The following is a 17,658-nucleotide window of genomic DNA, read 5'->3' as shown; positions in this document are numbered from 1 at the left end:
AAAATACGAGTTTGTTTAATAATGGGAAACATTTTATTACTAAAAAGCCATTTGATACTGAAGGTGTTCTCTCCGCAGCGTTTCCACGACTATTCTTTATTGAAATCACAAGATTTGTTTTACCACTGGATGTAAAGAAACAAATTAGATACAGGAAAGGACAGTAACTGTGGACTATATATACACACACAACGTTTGGAGGGCGAGGAGAAGAGGTGTGGCTTCTACAGGCCAGCATTGTTTGGTGCGTCAAACACCAGGCTCATACTGGAGGCACTTGAATGTGAGAGCCTTTAGAGCCAGGATGTAGCCAGAGTGCAGGGGAGGGAGGAGGAAGGAAAAGGATTAAAACACAAAATAAAAATAAAAATGTAAAGTTAATCGAGAATGCATATGCATTTTTTCCTTCAATTTGGGTCAAGTGTCAGAGCATGGGATGAAGTCGGTTTACCGTTACATGTGGGACTCGGGGTTTGCAGACACGGAGCATTTACACAGGCTGGCACCACATACAGAGTACAAAGGGTGCTCATTCAAAAAGCATGCATCGTCCCACAGCCAGGTTCAAAACCAAACATGACGTCTGCTTCTACCACAAAATTCAACCGTCTGCTGCTTGATATCGTTTGATGCAATAGATGTTAAAGTATTTACAGAAATTATACGTTTTCTTTTTAAACATCTGTAACTCCAGTGCCCGTTAAATAAAAAGTCTGTCACTGCATTGCAGCGTATGAGGGGAGGGTTTACCATGAAAACCAAGAGAAAGTCAGCGTGTCCAGAATGGCTACCGTTGCAGTGATCTATTTACAAGAAACGTAACGCGGAGCAGGGAAAAAAAAAGAAAAGAAAAGAAAAGATGACATTCTGTAAATCTGTAGAGGTCAGGCGCCTCGCTGCAGAGTCCCTTACAGAGCTGGTTTAGTGGTCGATTCTGTCCCGTCGGCTCTTGGGAGTGTTTGTGGCGTTTAGGGGGTTAGATTTTCTCCTGGATAAACGGGTGCTGCAGAGCCTGGTTTATACTGATGCGCTTAGCCGGGTCCAGCATCAGCGTGCTCTCCAGCAGGTCCTTCAGCTGCATGACCTTCTTCCTCTGGTCCTCAGGAAGTCGCTGACCGCCTATCAGCTCCGCCAGCAGGTCTTTGGTGGGGTTCATGGTGCTCATTACAGTCACTTTCTCCTATTGGACCACAGACGAGTCAGATCAAAGTTAAAACAAACATAAAAAAGCAGAAAATAAAAACACAAAAGTGTCATCACCCCTTCAACATTTTTAGATTTTGTCACAGTGATAAAATTCTACATATTTCACTGACATTTTATGTTGTAAAGAATTCTAAAGTGGAAGGAAAATTATAAAAAGGTTTCATAAATTTCGCAGCTCATAGTGGCAGCATGTTGGAGCAGCTCTGACAGCTGGTCTTTTTATTTCTGGTTTTCCTTGTTGCATGTTTGGATAATTATTCCTTTGGTCCTGGATGCTGGGCAACAATGGAATAACTGTTGCCCTCATTTATTCTTTTTTTATTTCAGGCAGTTGCTATGATGCATATATGTGGCAACAAGGTATTGTTTTTACAACTGTGAGCACAGCAAAAAGTTAATACCAGAATAATGACCCCCATTTCTAGAAAAGTTGCAGCAACAGTTTTCAGTCAGAAGCCTCCTCAGATGATTTGCAAAACTGACTGCTATATTCATCCTACCCACAGCGTCACAAGATACTTTGATGAAATGAGTTACAACATTTCATTTGAATTTTGTTGGTATTTTGAACCTAATCCTTTCCCATAATTGCAACAAACACTACAGGAGAAACTAGTGCGATTTAAGTCCAGAAAAGACAACAAATGTCAGGAAAAATCTTGAACAATGACGTTCTCTTTCAGAGTTACACTTGATTTCATTTAGGGGTATCAAAGTAAGCAGGGATGAATATAAACATTTTGTAATTTACGTCCTACTTTACAGTCTATTAATTTATCATAAGATGAACAAAATACATTGAAATGTGTTTTTTTCATGAAAAAGTTGATTGGGGATAAGTACTTCTGCAAAGCACTATAAATCTTAAGATCATCTTACCCTTTCAGTCACTTTGTCTACTTCAATGTACAGGAAGTTCAAGTTCTGATCGAAGTGCTGGTCTTTGAACAAGCCTTTACGTATCATCTAAAGAAAAGGATCCACACAGTTGCATCACAGAGCAGCAACATTTCTCACTTCACTGAAGGGACGTGATGCAACGCTACCTTGTTGGGCATCTTGCCCTTGAGGTCCATCGCCAGCTTCAGCATGTGATTGTTGGAAGATCCGGGAAGCAGGATTCTGCCGGTGTACAGCTCGTATAAAGTGCAGCCAACGGACCACATGTCGATGCCGTAGTCGTAAGGCTTCCCTATGACTGAGGAGGAAACCCGAGGTCACACAGAAACTTACTAGCGGCTCTATTATAGACGAGTAAAAGGCTTAAAATATCCCTCTTTTATTGCAGCAGCATGAAGTCGCACTGATTATTTTAGAAAACTCAAGTCTTTCATCTCTTTTATTTATTGTAAAAACCAAATAACAGTGCAACTTACTAATTTCTGGAGCTCTGTAAAACCGGCTGACTAGATATGGTGTGATGTCATTGTCAGCGACATGTGATGCAGAGCCAAAGTCGCAGAGCTTCAGGATGGTTTTGGATTCGTTCACCTTTCATTTAAGAGACAATACAATGACATTGGATATGTGAGGATGCTACTTCGAATATGACAGAAGGTGTGAATGTTGATGGTACCAGGATGTTGTCTGGCTTGATGTCAGCATGGAGGATGTTGCATCGCTTGAGCAGCTTGAGGGCCAAGAAGAGCTGCTGGCTGTACGATCGAACGGCTTTGATGTGGAGCCCGACGTCTTTGCCGTATTTCTTCAGCACCTCTCGCAAATTCATGCTACGCAAAAAACACAAGTCGTGAACAATTGAGGTGAGATGAATGCAGTAATGCAAGAGGAAAAGCTGGCGCTCGGTACCTCAGAGGCTCGAAAACAAGACAAAGATGCTGCTTATGGTAGAAGTGGCGGAAGAGGCGAAGGCAGTGGAACTTGTCGTCGGGATCAGCGTCGTTCAGCTTCCTGAGGAACTCCAACTCTTTCAAACCGGTTTTCTGCCTGTTTACCAAAAACACGCGTGTTACAGGTGCATAACAAATTCATACTTTATACTTTTCATACTTTTTAAGACTCAAATCTTCAAATTTCTTGCACAATTTCATCTAACTTTTCAAAAACATGGCCGTTTATCTTTGATGAAAAACTGCCACATTTTTATGACAGATAAATAACTGATTAAACTGCTGGTCTGTCAAATAAAATTCCAATAAAATACTCTAAGGCTTGTGGTTGTAATGTGACATCAATGCATAAATATGTTCATCTTAAGCTCTGACATGATACACAAATAAACATTTGGTTGGAGCGGATCATTTTCAGTTAAAAGAAAATAAAGTTTAGGATTGTACGTGCTTTTTTTACCCCAATACTTAAAATTTTCATCTACACTTTTCCAACACTAAAGCCAAAAACTGTCAATATACAAATAACTTTCAAGCTCTCGAGTTCCTAAAGCTGCAGTTGACTTAAGTGACTCACATGAGCTCGTTGTTTCGGATGATCTTGACCGCCACCTCCTGGCCAGCCCTGGCAGTGTCCCTGGCTCTGATCACGTTGCTAAACACACCCTGGCCTGTGTAGCCGTAAACATCATAGCGCTTGTCTAATGTCTCACCAATGTTTACCCCTAAAAATAGAGACAAAAAACATAATTATTCATGTGAACAAGGCTGTTTTACAACCTGAAATGCAGAATAACTTGCAGAGAATCTGACAAAACATGACCGTGATGGACTCTAAAGTTGCAGGATCAAAGACGATTATGTTCCAGGATTTGGAAGCACTTACTGTAGTAACCCTCAGCATCGGTCCAGTTGTCCCTGAGGTTGGGGTTCTCCTTGAAGTCCTTTCCGACACCTGCTGCTCTCATTCTGGCGCTCTGCAGAGACAAAGAAGGCCAATCGTCATCTGAGCCCCTCAGATGATTTTTCTTCTGTTAACCATAGAAAATCTTCGCTGAGCTGCAAAGCGGGTGAAACCCCGAGTACTTACATCGAAGTGAGCAGCAAACATGTCATCTGACTCTGTAAACATGTCGGGGGCTGAAGGCTTCTTTGGGTTGGCTGCTGAAACAAAACAAACAAAAAGCAACCAGAAGGAGAGGCGGTGAGTTGCTCGGCTCAACACGTCGTTTAATAAAACAGTAAATCTGTGTTTGATTAACATACTCTGCAGAGCTCAAAACATGCTGCAGGAAGCAGACACAACCAGGCTTTGGAAAACAAGCCAGCAACTGAATGAACACATGACAGAAAAAGATATTCAATTAAAATCCCTGCCTCACAATGCTGCACTTTTCAAACAGATCAAGCCAGCGGTTTATTAAAGGCTTTTACACGTCGGCTTTTAATGCAGTCTGATATATATCAGATTGTTATGATTCTTGTCGAATCGTTTCTGTTTACATATCTAACCTTTGTAACAGCGTTATTCTGCCTCTAATAAGAAATAAAGCTGAAAGCTGCAGACACATTTGATGTCCAAAATCATTGGAATTTTCGTAAATTTTCACAAATTATTATGGTAAATAATGTCAGAAATCAGTACATTAATATAGTTATACTTAAAATAGTTTCATATAATCAAAGAAACATGACTTCTTGTCTGAGTCGGTTTCTATTTTTTTGTCAACATGGAGAGATTATGATGTAGAACATTTTAAATTATTTTTCTTTTGGTAACCAGCGGTAATTTTTTCCAACTTACCTATTAAAGTCAGTTTAAAAATATTACATCGCATTCATTAAAAATACTCTATCTTTTTTTAATCTCTCAACTTAAAAGCGGAAAGTTTCCTGGTGGAAGCAGGAAATTCTCTTTTTGCTTCTCTAAAATCAGCCTGATCTATTGCAGGTAAGGTAGTAACAAGTTTTTATGTTTTATTATTATCCAAAATCTACTGAAAATGTACTATGTGCTTCTGAAAATGCTTAAAATTGGACTTAAATGGCAGCATATTCACTTCTACACTTGCATAAATGTGTGTTCGGAGCCTTTAATAGTTTATTTTAATGAACATATTCCCTGTGACTTTTAGCAACAAGTCTTACTTCACTGAGGATAATGAGGTCAAAAGTAAACATGCAGGTTCAAATTGTAACATAAATATTTGGTCAAAAGTCCCTTATCAGCTTTAACCCATCTGGGTATTTGACCACCAGAGTTTAAACAGGCTGGTTTCTTTAAAATGTGAAACGAGGTGAATGTTTATATTTCACCCTGTTTGAATAGTTTTGACCCTGTGACTTAATTTAACTTCTATTAAAAACAAATCATAGAAGTCATCTTCTGTGTATTCATTCCACCCTGAAACAAAGGCCAAAATAACATGACCAAAGTGTCCTATAGCTAAATTTTTCATCGGAGCTGCAGACAACTCAGCTGATTGGTTCGTTCGGCCATCTCCACTGGGACTTTACCGTCTTTCTCCTGGGCGATGAGGTTGTGCTTGGCTTTGATGCTGGCCTCGAACGTGTTGAGGTTTTCCCGTTCGTACTCCTTGACGTCGGCGGCGACGCGCTCCAAGATGTCGTCGGGTGAAGGCGATCGGCTACGTGTGCTGCTCTGAGGGCTGCTGGGCTCCGACACCATGTTGGTCTCCTCGTTCGCCGTCTTGTATTTCTGTGTGGAGACAAGAGGAATGGATCAACCCTAGAACCGTCAGCTTCCTCTCTGTTGAACTCCCAGCAGATGTGTGTGTGGAGAACGGAGTGGACGTGAACAGACCTGGACGATGGCCATGCGCTGCTGACGGCGTTGCTCAATAAGAGCTTCTTCATCGATCTCCTCACCTTCAAAGTCTTCCAACCTGCAAACACCAAATAAAACCAATAAGTAATCAATTATGTGATCACCTACCAGTTTCTTTACACAATCGCTTTCCAAAAAGAACAGATTTATTCGGACCAGTAGTGCATGTACGCATCATGTTTTTTAGAATGTCTAATAAAAAGTACAGAGCCAAAAAGAGAAATGTCTTTTCTCACATTTCATCGTCTGAGGATTCCTGGTCAAGTTTCATTCCCTCTGAAAGGCTTCCTTTGAACTTGTCTTCATCTCTGCTGCGTCGTCTTCTTCTCTCCCGATCCCGGGACATTGAGCGCCGATACTGGCGGAGTCTTCCATACCGGTCTCTCTCACCAGACCTGCAATTCATGCATGGGTAGATTTAGTAATCAGTAATTATACGCAACTATTGAGTAAGCTGCTTTCGGAAAGCACAAAAACATTTTCTATCACAAAGGATGAATTCACAGTCAAACCATGAGCAGGAATTACCTGCGCCTGAGTGGAGACCTGCTTCGCCTGCGAGGCGAGGAGCGAGAGCGTCGTGGCAGCGACGGAGACCTCCTCCTGAGAGGAGAGCGACTCACTCTGCGACGAGACACCGACCTGGGACTCTTCTCCCGTGTTCTGTCTCCGAGTGGTCCGGCATCGGCCCTGGATCGCTTTCTGTATAAGGAATCCACCAGCATCATATGGCATTGTTTGTATAACTGACTCTAGCTAAGGCTGATCGACAAAAAAATGAAAATCTGACAAGTTATATTGATTCTGAAATGAAGGAAAGGGGCCTTTCCATTTTAGGTCCAGGAAAGAACATTTTAAAATGGAAACCCGGACACAGGACAGAATTTTATTTGAATATTTAGATGGTTGGGGTGCTATTATGTCAGCAATATAATTTGTGATCCATCAGTAATGAAGAGTTTAACCCTCTTTAGCTCTTCTCTAAAGAGGGTTTCTGTCTTCAGATCTTTGAACTATTAAATCTTCAAGAACCTCTATGTTTAACCTAACTGGTGCTTTCAACACAAGTTTCAGATCAGATCATTTCTATTGACTTCTAAATACCATATTTTCCTCACTATAAGGTTTTAAAACTTTTTTAATATATAAGGAGCACCGCATTATGGGGCACATAGAATAGATGCTTCAGTTTGGGTTGCCAATTTGTTTCGTACTCTATTATTACACATCCACATTTGTAAAGAAGTGGTCCCCGAGTACTTTATATAGTAGTCTGCCCCAGTCATTGTTTCACTCGCGGTGTTGGTGTTGCGATATTGTGCCCAACTGCTTTCTGGGTAACACAGACCAACAGACACGCTGCCGCCGCAGTCTCTGTCTCTCTTCCCCCGCCCCTCATCCCCCCTGGCTTTAAATGTATTATCAAACTTTATTAACAAACCAGCGTTCTGACAACTATCCCAGCATGCACCGCGCACTTCTTCTTCTACGGGGGAAAATTAAGTCGGCGGCTGCTTACCGTAGTTTCTAGACCTGTTGTGGCTCAATATTGGTCCATATATAAGGCGCACCGGATTATAAGGCGCACTGTCGGCTTTTGAGGAAATTGAAGGTTTTTAGGTGCGCCTTATAGTGCGGAAAATACGGTAATTAAAATATTTCTTTTCAATCATTGCTCACAAAGGTCTCACTCAACGCTTCTTGGTTATTAGCTGGCGGATTTGCTGCTCTTTAATTTAGTCTATTAAATAATAAAATCTGATTAAACTTCCAGTTTGTTTACTCCTGGTCATCTTTTAAAATGCTTCAACATTACAAATCGGAACTGTTTTAATCCACGCGTCTTTGAAAGAAAAATGATGTCTCCTTGTATAGTTACAATCCATTCTTACAGTTTTTTGCTGTTGGAAGGCCCAACTGGATGTTTACATGAGACCAATAAAATAGGATTTTATGGGCAACACAGTTTTGGGAAACACTGCTGTGTTTACGTCCCAATTCCAATTTTCCAGTTTCTTCTGCATCTTTTTCCACACCAGCTTTTCCTTCCATTCATCTTTCCATTAATTAAGAAACAGCCAATTCTTTCAGAAATGACTTTTTGTGGCACACTTTCCCATAAAGAGTGTTAATGGCAGTCTGCTGGACAAATATTAAGTTAGCAGCAGAACATATCTTTGAAAATAAAGTTTTATTGATCTTATGTAAAATTCAGGTTTTCTGAATATGGAATCATCAAAATAAACGGAAATAAACTTCTAAAATATATATCTCTGTGCTTTGATTTGAATTAATAACATGTCACATTTGTGATATTTTATAGGCATTTGCAGTTGCTAACCAACCTTATAGGGGAGTCCTGTCTGTCTGCCTCCCGCCTCCTGGCGTCCAGTGAGCGACTGCGCGCTCTCCTGGGCGGAGACCTTCTGGGTGGAGAATGTTTTGAAGTCCGGTCCGAGGCGCTGGCCGAGGTGTGATGGGCGTCTCTGTGGCGGGGGGAGGCGCTGCGTTTTCTTGCTGGGCTGTGGGCTCCTCGTCTGTGAGGGGAGCGGTTCTCTTTCCCCAGTGAAGCGTCCTTGGACGGCGACTTCGGCGGCCGTTTGTCGCGGTCGGCATCCGAGCGACTCGGCCGTTCTCGGACAGGCGATTTGGAGCGTCTGCTCGTTCTGTCCTGGTTTGGTCTTTCTTCTCGCTGCGGAGGCGAACGCTTGTCGGTGCGACTCACCTTCTGCTCGTTCCTGAAGCTGGGAGGGGAATTGGACTTCCTTTTCTCCTTGAAGCGATCCGTGCTGGCTGACTGTTTTCTGTCTTTTGACCTGCTCCTTGCTCGGCTTCGATCTTTAACTGCAGTTTCCTTGCTGCTTTTGGTCCCCTTGTCCGGCTTTGCCTCCTTAGCAGCTTTATCTGCAGACTTGCTCCGGCTGCGACGCTTGGAGACGGATTTACTGCCCTCTGTTGAGTCCCTTCTAGATTTCCCACTTTTTTCCCCTCTGGGAGATATGAGTTTACCTGAGCTGCCCCTTGGACGCTGTTCTCCGTTTCTGAACCTCGCCTCTCCATCCTCCTCGGATCCGGAGTTATACCCCTGCAGGATCAAGCCCATGCCAGACTGAACCTTCCCCTCCATCAACTGGCTGTCCAGTTCAGCTTTGATCAACGCCCTCTGCTTTTCCAGGTCCTCCAACACGGCCCGGTCGTCCAGACTTGGGTTTCCAGAGGACGGAGAGGATTCCACCTTCCTGTTGCCAGCTGACCCAAAGGGGGCGCCTTCGGCGGGGGAGGAGGTCTCTTTGCGTTTATGCTTCCGATGTTTGTGACGATGCTTACGCTTCTTGTCCTTGTCTTCCTCGGCTGCGTGTTTGTGCTTTTTGTGCTTACTGCGATGTTTGTGTTTTTTCCTCTTGTGTTTCCCGCTGCTGCTGCTGTGATGCTTGGACCCTTCCTCAGTCTTCTCACCATTAGTTCCAGCTTGCTCCTGGGACGGGACAATAAAAGGAATAAAATGCATCAGTGCAATCATGGAAGGAAGACTTGTTTTACTTTCAAGCTAAATAATTTGTCCAACGTCAGTAACTGTCAACTTTTCAAGTTTATATACATTTTATATGGACTTAAAGTGAGGAAACAACAAATCAGTAGTGTAGAGTTTGCTGTTTTAATTATCCATTTTACACACATTTTACTTAAATCCACTCAAGTTAATTTTCTTGAAATCCCAGAAAAATATTTATGGCAAAAGGCATGCAGACACTAAATTAAAATGTTAAACATTTAGTTAAATATAAACCAGTGTTTGTTGTCAACTGTTAGTTTTTACCTCTTCCCCTTCTTCTTCTGACAAGTCTCCACTGTCTTCATTTCCGCTCCTCTCATTTGTCTCCAGGTCTTGCTTTCTGTTTATTCAAGACAAAAATATTAATGCTGTCAAAAAAGTTCAAGATTGCAAAACGAAAAATACTTCAAAGTAGTGCAAGTCAAATGGGAAAAAAAAAAGGTTTTCACACAGGTTTTATGGTGAAACAATAAGTTTTCACCATGAAACCTTTACACATGTTAGAAAACTGTAAATGATTTAATTTGCTTGAACCATTTTGGCTTGCTCCAAATGGCTTGCATTGAACTTCAAAGAAATAAAAACCTAATAAAGCCAATACTTCAAATAAGCAACTAAAGATCACCACATTTATCTCATGCTGCTAAATATATTGTGTTGGAAACATATTACAGATATCGCTATTTCTGAAATTCTGTAGACTTATCTCCTGTGTAACAGGACAGATGTTTTAGAGCTGCAAGCACACACAGACTGTACAATTTCAAGCAAGTATCCACTGTATTTCTGTTTAAGGCAGTCTCCATAGAAACATGTCGCAATCCAACTGCACTTTCTGGCAGGATGAAAGTTAACATATTTCTATCCAGATTACTAAATTGGGTCTGATGTGAGACAGTCGGATGCTGTGGTGGATGGAATATGAATTTGGGATGAAACCAAAAATAAGAGGACCTTGATCTTGACCTGTTTCTTCATGATTTTGATATTGTGATACAACCTGTAACTTTTTGGTGAACTTTATAACTTAAAATCCAAAATGTACTAGTATTGGTGGGAAAAACAACAACAACAAAAAACAGCAAAAAATATAAAAAATAAGCCTTATACTTGACATTAGTTTTTACATAGACAAGTTCTGTTTATGTCAAACGTTTGCAGCCATTCTTTATTAATATAATTCGAAGGAAAGGCTTATTTTTTTCAAAAACTATAAAATACGTTGCGAAGATACAGTGTGCAATTTATCTGTTTCCTGCTCATAGGGAACAAAGATTACAACCGAAGCCATTATAAGCCGAACCGCTGCTAGCCCAAGTATAAGCGTTGGATTACGTAATGTTCTCGATTTAACCTGGAACTAAAGCGACTACTAGAATATAAACAATAGGATCAATTACAACCAATAGGTGTAGCGCCAGCACTAATGTACTGTCATGTCAACTTGACTTGTTAGCCGTTCCTCTGACCCAGACCGCCAAGGCTGTTTTATGAGCTCAGATATGCTAACGTCTTTAGCAAACTTATAACTAGCACGCTACATGAACTAAGCCAGCATACAACAACGAAGTGCTCAAAAAATAAAATGAAAAATACTTGCTATATATGAGCACACGCTCAATCGCGGATAAATATAATTAATGTACACTTTCAGCTCGGGAGTTTAGGGAAACTTAGGTCTAGCTAAGCTAAAGTACATTGGCCAGTTAGCTGAAGCCATTAGCATGCTCCGGTAACAACGTGAACCTGCGGCGCTGTTCTCTTTCTGATTACAAACGGTTCTCTTTTAATTTGAGACCCCAAATCTGCTCGCATCCTGTAGCTGTCGATATGAACTGGTTTTCATAGAAAAACTTACACGTGTTCGTTGCCATTATTCATTCTTCTGGACATGATGTCCATCTCAACGTCAGCCATTTTGCTCAGCTAAGCAAGTTCTTCTTCGGCTGTAAGAAGTTCACTGTTTCCATGACGCAGGTCTGCCCCCTGACTTGTTGGCGGTGAATTGCAGGCACCAATTGAGCTCAATACCTATCTTGTCCAGTAGGAGGGGTCCTTCTCTAATTTAGAAGTGTCGAGTCACTCAACAGGGGACCTAGTCCAGGGGCCTGCAACTTGTGCAGCCACATTTGTCTCTTTGCACCTTCCATAACGGGTCTTAATAACTTTAGCTAAAATGATAAAGAATCAATTCATTTTTTTTAGATTTAGAGAAAAAATGCATTGAATTTCCACAATAGAAAGAAAACAAATACATCAAAAATGCTTAGAATATTTGGTGAGATTTTCAATGTTATTGCATTTAACTTTAATCCACGTATCTCTAAAGCGAGGACTGTCTTCGTTCTGTCCTCATTCTGTCCTCATTCTGTCCTCATTCTGTCCTTGTCGGTTGTAAGGCAGTAATGACCAATTATCAGGAGCAGTCAGGATTTTCAGGGGAAACATTTGGAGAGTAAAACCAAGTTGTTGGGCTTAGCAGCACCACATTGATGTCAGTTACTGGATCGTGTGGTCAGCATGGTTTATTCCTCCATGTGCACTATTGCTGTGAACTGCAGTTACATAAGAGCTTGTTGTCAATTCTACAATGATCTAAAAACATGTGGACAAATCAGCACAGAAATGCTTCACAAGATCCAAATGTAACCTTTCCAGTCCTCAGATCTAAATCCTCTAGAAATACATGAGAGACATTAAGCCAAGATGCAGGTCTCAAACAGGAAAAACAAATAGCGGAGGCCCAACGAATTGAGACTTACAAATTGAAAATATAAATTTTGTCAATGTTTGAAAAAGTCAAAAATGGTTTTAGAAAACAAATTTAAGATATGCCTGACCAATTATGGTATACATTCCAAGAATCAAAAAAATATTTTAGGTGATTATGGATCAGTTGCTGGCAGAAAACTAGTAAATATTGAGACCCCAATAAAACTGAGGAGATTATCTCTGCAAAGCTACAAAGATGAAACATGGCTCCTGAAGCCCCAGTGAAAACTCAGGGCTTTTAAGGATGCAGAGCGTGATTATCCACTCTTGACAGTTTTATTTGAAGCTGTAAATTGTGTTATTGTGAGGCACCTGCAGCTGCTTTTGCAGAGTGGTGAGAAAGTAATGGAAGTTCAGAGTGTTATGGACGATCACTCCACAGATGGAATATTCCTGCTTGATATCAGATCTGTACATAACAACATTCTCTTATGTTTGGAAGACTTATTGTTTTGGGTTAAGAGAGCATGAAGACAAAAATAAAAGAAGTGCTTTTCATTTTATTTTGAAACTGTATGGGAATCTGAATCTGCTCCTGCAGGCATTCTGAAACTATAACTCACAGGTTTAGCCTTCTGATACAGCATGTGTCCCAGATTTATTTGTTAAAGTTGCAAACTGGAGGTCTCTCTGCAGATTAAAGATCCAGACAGGGCCATTAGATATCCCGTCAGCTGAAACCTCTGTTCCCGTGTGCCCAGTAAATCCTCACCGTGAACAGTATGAGACGAATGCTGTGTGCTGAATCACAACGCCGAGTTTTCCATCACACACTTTATGATTACATATCTGTGCAGGTTGCACAAAGCTAAGTCCTCTTTCTTTGAAAAATTGTTTCTTCTAGGTTTTATACTGTGGGATCAGTGATACCACAGTACCAGTGATATCGATGATATACTTTGGTATTGATGATATATCGCAGTATATCATTAATAATATAAATACACTGCTTAGATATTTATGATCCTTCCACTCTGATTGGGCATTGGAGGACATAGAAAACTAATGTGCATGTTGTGATCCAATCCTGCTTTTGCTATGTGGATAATGTGCTGTACATTACTGTTATGAACCAGACCTCATCTCAAAATTAGTATGATTTTTGGGTCCTTTTCGCATTAAATCTTGATCACATTTAAAGAAAAACCAGGAGATTCTTCAGGATTAGATTTACTGCTGATGGATTTACAGCCCTTTCAAGCCTTGAGCAGGTCTAATCTGTTGTCCTTGTCCTGGGAGTTCTTTGACAGTTGGCCAGGTTGCAGACATTGTCAATGTTGACATGCCAACATTCAGCAGAAACAGTTTTCCATATCTTCAGTGTTTCAGGAAGCCATTTCCACATGCAACCTGCAAACATTAAGCCTTTGCATTTTGAGTTTTCTCAACAATTACTTTTTTGATGTGATAATATCAGGATTTGTATGGGGGAAGTTTACTGCCATAAGTCAAAAGCACGCATTTTCGGTTTGAAAGCAGAATTTCATCTCTTCCAGTGTCCTCGTAAACTGGATAACATAAAACTGAATTTATGTTAATAAATTCTTCTTTTGTAAAATTTCTCACCGCCTCTGCATCTTCTTTGTTTGGGTGCATTATAACCACTTCAAATTATGACAGACAAGAGATCTCTTGGTCTTTTTTAAGTCAGATAAGAATCAAGAAATGATTACTCTGGCATTCAGCAAACAATACCAGGGGTCTCCAGCTCTTAGTCTTGTGAAAATCTTCTGATGTTTTTCTAAAACTGTTTTTCTAAATCTGAATTTTCTAAATGGAAACTTCGACATTCTGTTTGTCTTGCAATTTATATAAAAACAACTTAAACCACAAAAATATGTATTCTTTAAGGAATTTTCCAGTATCAGTTTGAATATTTTTAGTCCTAAAACTCAAACACTTTCCTTTCAACCTCAATCTAAGACCACAAGGAAAGATCCGTTGACGTAAGAAGCCCATAGACCAGATTTATTACTTGTGCTGGAGCTCGTTTTTCCATAAGGAGGGAATAAACGATCAGACATTCACTCTGTCTCAAGTCATTGGGCCTCCACTCGTCAAGCATCACTGCAAACACAATAGGGACCGGGCCATAAAACACTGGGCCCAACAGATGCTCACCAAATACAACCACAGTCCATTATGGAGCCTGTTAAAGACACTCAGGCAGTTTGGTAAGCCGCTGTCGCCCCGGCCCCTGCACTCTTCAGTGGGTTTTGTCTGTGAGTGTGGGCAACTTTAGAGTTACAGCTTCCCCTAAGCAAAGCTGTGCCCATTCATCGCAACGCACGCATCAATACAACGCAGATGTTCTTTGTCCTCTGACAGATGTGTCCATCTTTGTTTTTGTTTCTTTTCTGACTTTTACTTATTGACTCTCCAATGTTTGGTTTTCTGAGCGGCTGGGCGCTGACATAAGGGTGAACAATTGGGTCTTAAAGAACAGCCAAAGCATATGGCCTTGTCGGAGTGGTAAATTTATGTTTGCTTAGGGATGAGCAAGCAGTTTTTTTGTCTTTCTGGTGTCATCAATCACAATCTTATGCTGGAAATACACAGGTTTTGTAAAGAGGAGTCTGCCTCCCCAGGATTTGGCCAAAGACTGGATGAATGTGTTTATCTTTGTGCTGGAGTCAATCAGAAGTTAGGCAGTGTCAAGCTAAAAAAAAAAAAAAAGAAGCTCAAGAAGCCTTTGTTTACATCTCTGTGATATTAGCACAAATGTTTGTCATGCAGCTGAGCCTCAGCTCCATCACACATCTTACTACTTCAAAAATACCCTCTGAATGAAATTTGGTTGTTCAAGTTTGTTTTCAAATCCTCATGATTAAGTTTCCAATTTCACAGAGAATAGTTGAATAGTTTATGTTCCTTCAGGTATATTTTCAGGATCCCTTTCACAGACTTTCTAAAATGTCTTGCAGACACTTTAATACCCCATGAACTTTTCTCCATTTTGTCCTGTTACCACAAATTTCAATGCGTTTTGCTAGGATTTTGGATAAACACAAAGTAATAGACAATAAAGAAATATTCTAAAAAACAAAGAGTCAATTTTTTTTAATAGATAAAAAATATGTTAAGTGCAGCATGCACGTGTATCTAAGACCCATTTGAACTAATACCCCTAAATTAAATTCTATGCAATAAATTTTCTTTAAATACCACCACGTCAGGAAATAACGTCACCTGTATGTAATTTATTTTCAGCATAAATTCAGATGTTTTGTTAAGGACTGAATGGCAGCACAGTTGTTGGCGGCAAACAGGGCATGGCTTTGAATTCTAGTCTTCTGTCATTCTGCTGAAATTTCCTTGTTCTCCCTTTGCAAGCGTGGGTTATTTTCAGGTTCAATCCATGGATAAGACACTAAGCCAAGAAACAGGATTCCGGATTTACATTTAGAGAACGGCTGTAAACAAATGGAGAAACTTTTTACCAACAAACTCTGACTTCATATAAAGTGACTCTGGTCTAAATCAACAAAATAAATAAATAAAAACTTTCGTTCTCTTTTGGTTTAACAATTGCACTGTTGTAATATGAGATGCACATTTAGGCAAAGGGGGTTTTTGAGGTAGAAGTGGGGAAAACTGAATTTTACCACGAAATCTCTTTCCAAGAAACTGTCTTGAAAGACGGTAAAATGTGCTGACTGTTTCAATGTGGCCAAACCACAGACTAAAACCTAGCTCCAAGCGCACATATCTTTTTTCTTACATGAGGGGAAAAAGAGGTTTTCTGATATTATTAAGGCAGTTTATTTGTGTGACACAATCATACAGATCAGCATATGCGTCTGAGTTGGGAAGTAATCCATACCTTTTGAACGTTTTCATGTTAGAGCCACAAAACTTCTGATTGTTTTTTTGTGTTAGACCAAGTTAAAGTGATGCACAATAAAGAAGTTGGTTCTTAGTTTAGTCAGGTTGGATGAAGACATGCCACAGATTCTCCACTGAACTTTGACTGGGCCATTATAACATATAGCAATGCTTTGATGTAAATTGTCATGGGGTGTGGTTGGTGGTGGTGAGAATGAACGCGGAGACCCAGATGAAGATGATGATGATGATGAGTTTAATGAGAAGCTCACAGTCCAGGATCAGGCAGCACGGCAGCAAATTAGCACACAGCTAATACCGGTAGCAACTGACATAAAGACTGTAGACTGAAACAAACAACCTCAGGACTTCACAGTTCTACTGAGGAAAATGACTGATTGACTGACTGACTGATTGATTGATTGATTGATTGATTGATTGATTGATTGATTGATTGATTGATTGATTGATTGATTGATTGATTGATTGACTAGAGACGTTAGACGTACAACGAGGATCTGACGAGGAACACAGACAACAGGTGGGACTAAATACACTGGGAGGGTAATCACAGGAACGAGACACAGCTGGGATCTATCCAGACAGGGAGGACAGGACATCACAGAGACTCACAGGGAACAGGATCACAATAAACACAGAAAAAAAACAAAAATAAACACAGACAACTACGGATCACAACATAAATCATTCCCTTCATCTGGCTGTATATTTATAATTGGTCATACTCCACATTTTCTTCTTTTTGTGATTTTATTTACACTAATGGCTTCTTCTTGCTGCTTTTTGTTCAAATTCATATTTATAAAGTACAAGGCTAGTCATTCTCCCACCAGAGTTGTGGATCTGTGCAGCTCTGTCTGCTGGTTTTTGCTGCTGAACATGGTGTTGCTTCAGATATGTGCTCATGAGTTGGCCAATTATCAAGTTTAGCAGCAATTTAAATAGATACAGTTTTAACTCTGGAAATTTTCCAACTAATATAAAGATGGAAGTTAGCATCTGGGGCGTTTCATGTTATCGAGAAGTCAAAATTTAGCATTTTAGTTTGTCAGTAAAAAGAAAAAAAAAAGATGGAGCTAAAACAAAACTATTTTAATGCCTCTCATTGCTTGACTCAAAATCTGTTTTACTTTTTGTAGGAAACCAATGTTGCTGAGCACAGAGAGCAAACTCGGTCAATGAAATAGAACTTGAACACAAATCTGCACAAACTATCAGTTAATGACTAGGTCCTCATGCCAGATGACAGGACAACATTGATCCATGTTTTTAAGATGCTTGTGTAAAAGTTTATATATAAACTTAATCTCACACTTCAACCAACACATAATTTCGTGTGCAGTGTAGCTCTCTGATACCTTGCAATTAGAGAGGATCACTATGATTTTTCACACTACTGTATAATTTCAGCTTTTGTAAACACCATTGGTGGTTGTGCACATGTCTAATAAAGCTGATAGGTATTTTCCTAGAACCTACATAAAAGAACCACAGACAACGTATATGAATTTATGACAAACTTCTGCAAGCAAAAGGAGAAGACTCTGTCAACTGCTTCTCAGAGCTGTTCACAGAGCGTTCTG

At 40.2% G+C, this 17,658-nt stretch overlaps 1 protein-coding gene across 2 annotated transcripts; it reads right to left on the bottom strand.

The window, feature by feature from the left end:
* Nucleotides 1-10: 10 nt before the first annotated feature.
* Nucleotides 11-11,423, bottom strand: prpf4bb (pre-mRNA processing factor 4Bb). 2 transcript variants are annotated; one of them, XM_008396571.1, is made up of 16 exons: nt 11,316-11,423; nt 9,722-9,797; nt 8,250-9,379; nt 6,433-6,606; nt 6,141-6,299; nt 5,881-5,962; nt 5,574-5,775; nt 4,147-4,220; nt 3,943-4,033; nt 3,634-3,781; nt 3,016-3,153; nt 2,783-2,936; nt 2,583-2,697; nt 2,253-2,404; nt 2,086-2,172; nt 11-1,180 (listed from the first exon to the last, which is right to left on the bottom strand). In XM_008396571.1, the coding sequence occupies exons 1-16, from the start codon at nt 11,372-11,374 to the stop codon at nt 977-979; spliced, it is 3,045 nt and encodes a 1,014-aa protein (XP_008394793.1). In that variant the 5' UTR covers nt 11,375-11,423; the 3' UTR covers nt 11-976. The 2 variants fall into 2 exon arrangements, with proteins under 2 accessions (XP_008394793.1, XP_017157488.1); XM_017301999.1 differs by having other exon boundaries at nt 4,147-4,217.
* Between the last annotated feature and the right edge of the window lie 6,235 nt (nt 11,424-17,658).

Source organism: Poecilia reticulata, linkage group LG20 (assembly GCF_000633615.1).
Source record: "Poecilia reticulata strain Guanapo linkage group LG20, Guppy_female_1.0+MT, whole genome shotgun sequence".
Classification (NCBI taxonomy): domain Eukaryota; kingdom Metazoa; phylum Chordata; class Actinopteri; order Cyprinodontiformes; family Poeciliidae; genus Poecilia; species Poecilia reticulata.
The sequence above is the reverse complement of the archived record's forward strand: the minus strand, read 5'-3'. Positions and strand labels throughout refer to the sequence as shown.

Excerpts from the sequence above, each read along its gene's own strand:
- prpf4bb (XM_008396571.1), bottom strand. The coding sequence starts at position 11,374 with ATGGCTGACGTTGAGATGGACATCATGTCCAGAAGAATGAATAATGGC. Across the intron at positions 2,937-3,015 it reads CTTGTTTTCGAGCCTCTGAG|CATGAATTTGCGAGAGGTGC; the intron begins GTACCGAGCGCC and ends TTTTTTGCGTAG. Across the intron at positions 2,698-2,782 it reads TCAAGCCAGACAACATCCTG|GTGAACGAATCCAAAACCAT; the intron begins GTACCATCAACA and ends CTTAAATGAAAG.